This window comes from Takifugu flavidus, unplaced genomic scaffold (genome assembly GCF_003711565.1).
Source record: "Takifugu flavidus isolate HTHZ2018 unplaced genomic scaffold, ASM371156v2 ctg339, whole genome shotgun sequence".
Classification (NCBI taxonomy): Eukaryota; Metazoa; Chordata; class Actinopteri; order Tetraodontiformes; family Tetraodontidae; genus Takifugu; species Takifugu flavidus.
In genome coordinates, this window is record NW_026621966.1 from 10118 (window position 1) to 16249 (window position 6132).

At 42.4% G+C, this 6132-nt stretch overlaps 1 protein-coding gene across 1 annotated transcript; it reads right to left on the reverse strand.

The window, feature by feature from the left end:
- Positions 1-2497: 2497 nt before the first annotated feature.
- LOC130520292 (immunoglobulin lambda-1 light chain-like) lies at positions 2498-5442 on the reverse strand. The gene is made up of 4 exons (XM_057024007.1): positions 5244-5442; positions 4826-5151; positions 3637-3670; positions 2498-3013 (listed from the first exon to the last, which is right to left on the reverse strand). Exons 1-4 carry the CDS (start codon positions 5281-5283, stop codon positions 2694-2696), a joined length of 720 nt encoding a protein of 239 aa, XP_056879987.1. The 5' UTR covers positions 5284-5442; the 3' UTR covers positions 2498-2693.
- Between the last annotated feature and the right edge of the window lie 690 nt (positions 5443-6132).

The window sequence follows — 6132 nt, forward strand, 5'->3', positions numbered from 1 at the left end:
CCAGATAATTCATGATGTGATCCACGATGATGATACGATCAACACACATCGATCCAGCGATCAACAATCTGGGTTGGATTGATTTTATTCTCTGCAGTTACACTGAGCAACAGTGCATAAATGTATAGATGGCTGCTGATGCCTAAACGGAGCGTTGTCATGACGATAATGTGCTTGAGTGATGTAACCAGTGTAGTTAGAGCTCAGACACGTCACCCTTGTGTAGAAGGAGACCCTGTTGAGTCTGATGTTGAAGCTCTAGCAGGAAGTTCTCAGCGAGCATGAAGATGAATGAATCCATGCTTGTGTTGTTCTCTCTCAGCTGCTGCAGGCACCTCTCTGAATACGGAACTGGAATTATGGACGTTTGTCCAGGTTTGGTTCAAGGATTGGAAACAAATGGTAGAATATTGACAACAGAACTAGAGTGCTACAAACACAACACAGCACATGGAGGTGTAAATGGTGGGAACTCCACCCAGAGACTCACTCCCTCACCCTTACATCACACCTTACTGTTGAGCTTCAAACCCATCACCACTTTGAGGCTTCTGTCAGCTGCAATGTGTCCTACACACTCCAGGGAGGACAAAACATGGTCCCTGACATCCTCACGAGGAATTTTCCAGCCTCCTCTTCGGAGCCTCAATGTCGGGGAGGAAGAGGAGGAGGAGGAAAGGCCGTTCCACTCAGAGGCACCTGTCTGCATGCTTTGTCCAAAAACAGGACACAGAGTACCAGAAGATTGTTCTTTTCAAAAGGTCGCCCAGTATTTATTGAAGATCAAAAAGGAGTTTTGGAGTCTGTGCAAAATGCACAAGTGTCGTTCAAAACTCAGCATGAGCTGTCAGATGATGACTGAATAAGGAGAACATTCAGTGTCTAAACTAAGGGACAATACACCAGTGCAGGCCTACATGGATCCTATCTGTGATTATTAATGTTGACTATTTTGGGTGAATATATGAGGAGTCAAAGCTAAAACATTGTTAATTCACACACAGAGCCTTAACTCTTTTTTATCTTGAGGGTTGAATTTTAAAACCCTTCAATCTATAACCAGTGGCTGAGTCGTTCCAGAGAAAGAGGTCAGTGTCTTGGTTTCCACATCTTCCATACAGATGTTTGTTCCACAACAGGAGACACCAGTGAGCCCACGGTGCAGCCATGTTTCTGTCTGTGGAAGCTTTCTCTGAATTGGAAGTAGGTGGTGGTAAGAGAGGCTGAGCAGAGAGCAAATGTGTTCTGTCAGTGTGTTGTCCTGGACCGGGCGCCTCCTCACTGCATCTGAAGCTGCCATGCAGGTGAACAGTCAGGTGACATCATAGAACAACCACATTTCTCCCATCGTTGAAGTCATGAAATTATCTTCTTTTTGTAGGTGTGAGTGGGGTCCTGCTTTAGTGTCTCAGAGGTGGCCGAAACACCGAAGACTCAAGATTTTGTTGGTGTAATCAACCATGTTTAGATCACAGTTCCCCTACGGAACAATCAAGACTGAGATGTTCTGACCACTTTGGCTGTTGTTGCCTTCCTCTCCTGACCTGTCAGCTTAGGTGGTGGTGGGGCTTTATCACAACTATTTATTTTGTTCCATTTAAATCAAACAACTCTTTTTCAATAGAGAGATTTCCCAAGAGGACATTAAAAGCACAACTCAACACTTCATTCCAAATTCATCCAACATCATCTCCCACTTTATTCCTGAGCAGGGTCACGTGGGGGTCAGACACACAAAAACATTAAAATCACTCACATGAAACATCTGCAGACACACAAGATGGACTGCAAAGATTCCAGAGGATCCCGAAATCAGAAGTTTGTTGGAGATTGTTGACTCCTGAGAAGGGAAGGTGCTGAGGGTTTGAAGCCTCCACAGAGGTGGGCTGAAGCACTTTTGGAAAGAACAACGTGGACAATGTCCAGGAGGTCAGCCAGGAACTTGGAACTGTTGCTGAAAGATTGGGCAGCTGTTTGTGTCTGAAGTGAGACAACATGGGCTGATAAATGACCTGCAGCAGCCACCATGTGACACAAACCCAGGTCAGATCCATCTGTGGAGGCTCAAACACAGACTCAGTATGACTGATGAGAGGCTGCAGGAACCAGTGAGGGTGTTGGTCTGGCATTAAGATCCAGATGCAGCATTTTCTTAGTTCCACATTCTGCAAGACTGAAATAGCGGAAAAGCATTTTTTCATTGAAACAGCTTAAAGTTCAGTTAATTTAATGAGACCGTTCCCTCTGTTTTTACACATCTGACATTTGAGCTCCATGTAGATGCAGCTATAAATGAGTGAGGAGGCCTGCAGGTGCATCCTGGGAAAGTACTGAGGCGTCCAGAGGCCACGCTTCACAGATGAAGCATGAAAACTCAGTTTCACTTTATTATAGATCTGATTTTTCTGTTGTCCTGAGACAAGACACTAAAATCACTGAACTTTTATTGATTATTGTTGAAAACAACATTTGGAAGAGTCCAAATAAACAGAAAGAGTTCTTTTTCTTCAACTTGATGAGTTTTTATTGAAAGATTGTAAAAACAGAGCAGCTGCAAAGCTGCTCCAAGAGCAGCAGCTCAGCGTGACAACATTGATTCCAAGCATGCAGACTGGTCTCCTCTGACATGTGAAGCTGCTGATGCAGCACAAAGACTAAAGAAGCAGATGTGAAATGGTGCTGCTGCTCCTCCACTATTCTTCACACTCGGACTTCTTGAGGCTTTTCTCTGCAGTCTGGGAGCCCACAGACACTTTACAGGTGTAAACCTTCTGCGCATCCCAGTCTGACGTCAGGATGGACAGATGGCTGCTGATTTGGAAAGTCTGGTCTGCTTGTTGGACAGGAGTGCTGGTGGAGATCCCGCTGCTCACTGAAGTGTCACCAAGCAACCAGCTCACCTCTGCTAAAGGTGCAGAGAGTCTGGACAGACAGACCAGAGTGGCTTTGTTGGACTGGAGCTCAGCTCTGGACGGAGGGAAGACTGTCAGGACAGGAGGAGGGAGGCTGGAGCCTGAAAATACATGAAGAAGAAATTCACACACTCACACAAAGTTCAACAGGAACTAATGAATTTAGGAGTTTGGTTGAAAACATCACAAACACACTGAGCAAATAAAACCTTCAATCTTCAGCAACAATATGAGGAAAATCTCACTAAACCAGATATTTTACACCATTTCAGAGTCATTTTGAACATAAACAGCATCAATTCAATATTTGACCAAAGTAAAATTATAACCAGCAAATGATACAAAAATATAAAGTTACATAATTAAAATTTATGCTGAATGAAGTTGGATGAATTTTACAAAACCTTTTTCACTCACTTCCATCAAACATGAGCCAAGAAACCAAAGTCAATTTAAAATACGTTTAGGTAGAAAATCTGTCTGCACTTAATAAAAAGAGGTGAAAATGAAGAAAACTCAACAATATTTGGTGAGAAACTGATTGAAATGATGTAATCTTTGGAGATGTTTCCTTTAGCTGACAGATAAAGTATCAAAGCAGGTCAAAGACTAACAGAAGAATATTTCAAATCATTTCCACACTCCACATTTCTATGAAAAAGCTTCTAGTTTGTATCAAAAGCATCAAATCTTTGTTGTTTCTGCTGAGTGTAAAAGTACTTACTGGTGACAATCAGCTTGGTTCCTGGTCCGAATACCACAGTGATTCAGTTTGTACACACAGCTGTACAAAAACCTGCTGAGAGTCACTGATGAGTGGAGACACTGAGACATGAGGACAGCCTTCACTGGTGACACCATCATCATCATCATTACCATCATCATTATCATCATCATCGTCACCATCATCATCATCACCATCATCACCATCATCATCATCACCATCATTACCATCATCTTCTTCATCATCATCGTCATTGTCATAATCATCACCATCATCATCAACATCATCATCACCATCATCATCATTGTCATCATCATCATCACCATGATCATCACCACAATAATCATTATTGTCATCATCATCATTATCATCATCATCACCATCATACCATCATCATCACCACAATCATTATTGTTATCATCATTATCATCATTATTGTTATCATCATCACCATCATCATCATCATCATTGTTATCATCATGTCATCATCATCACCATCATCATCACCATCATCATTATCATCACCATCATCACACATCATCACCGTCATCACCATCACCATCATCACCATCACCATCATCATCATTGTTATCATCATAATCATCATCATCATCATCATCACCATCATCATCATCATCCTCTTCATCTTCTTCATCATCAATCACCATCATCATCATCATCACCACTATCACCACCATTACAATCATCATTCTTAACAACATCATCATCACATCATCATCATCATCACATCTTCTTATTATCACCCATCATCACCACCATCATCAACACCATCATAATCATCATCATCATTACCATCATCATCACCATCATTACCATCATTATCATCATCATCATCATTATTATCATCACAACAGATTCTCTGTTAGAACTTTAATCAACAAACTCTTCATCATATTCCCCATAAAGTCGTTTTGATGACTTAAAGGTGTATTTTAATGGTGATGATGGAGGATGAAGGATGAGTGAGGGAGTTGCTTTTGGTTCTTGTTATTTTCAGTGATGAAACAGCAGAAAGTTTCCAACAATCTGAAAGTTTCTCTGAGAAACTGAGTGTGAACATGAGTTGATTTGTAATTTAGTGAGACTGAACATGAGCTGATGTATCAGACACTAAAAAGCAGAAGTATTGAGTGAGGAGGTTTTTGTCACAGTCTGAATCACTGTGATACCTCTCTTTAGCAGAGTCGTCCCATGTTTCACAGTAATAGACTGCTGAGTCTCCCTCCTCCAGATTATTGATCATCAAACGATAATCTGTTGTTGACTGATGAGTAGAAGTGAATCTTGGAGATGAGAAACCAGAACCATATGTGACAGAACTCCAGCTGCTACGCCAGCTCAGCACATACTGAGGAACTCCTCCTGGAACCTGTTTATACCAGCGAGCACTGTCATCAGTAACAGTTCCCAGGTTACAGTCCATGGTGACTGACTCTCCTCTGCTCAGAGACACAACAGTGGGCTTCTGTGTCAGCACCGTCACAGCACTCACACCTGGAAACAACAAGAGGACATGAAGTCAAGAGAAAGACACAGACTGATGAATCCAGCATGAGCTCAGAGCTGCAGTAAGTCAGCCTCCTCACATGTTAGAGCAGTGATGAGAGTGCAGAGGCTCTCCAGCATGTTGCCACTGTGTGCTGACTATCAACCTGGAAAGTGACTTTACTGCTGACAGATTCAGGCTTTGGAGGATGAGGAGAGGAGGTGCTGGAGGAGCAATTTAATAGCCCACTGGAGCTGAGAGGGACTGACAGGAGGAGGAGCTTCTCTTCAATCTGCAGCTTTTCTCCTGTGTGTGATGTGGAAAAGAGCAGATTGGAGCTCCGATGTTTCATTTACATGAAGTTAAATAAAGACCATCAGAGCTGCAGGTGCTTCCTGCTGATGGAGGAGCTGAGTCAGGTCACATCTGAAGGAGCTGCTTTCTCTGTTTCTATGGTGATGCAGTGCTCCTCTCTGGTGGACTTGAACAGAACAACATCCTTCATGGACAAATTTTTCTGGATGTGTCACATGTTTACACATCTACGCCTTTTAGTTTAGTTTAATGTTTCATGGGTTCAGTGGTTTAATTACTTTAATGGAATTGACTTTCCTCAAGTAAATAGATAAAACCATGAATTTACCATACAAAATAGTCACAAAAATCAAACACAACTCACATAACGTTTGGGTTATTCGGCATTTTTATGAATGTTCAGGATGAGCCTATTCGACAGTGAGGATCACTTCATTGTGAAAACAAATGATGCGCCAAAGATGTTGGATACTTCAAGAAGAGCGATGTTGCAGAGCGCGGCCCATTAGCCACTGTTGTAAGCAGACGAGTCTTTGGTGGTGGTGGTGTAGCGTGGGCAGGAGGGTCTCGTCACTACAGAGCTGCTCTACACTTTATGACTGCTACATTGACAAGATGGTACTACCTGATTAACTCCAATAATCGGTGGGAACACCAAGGGAGCTGAATCTCAA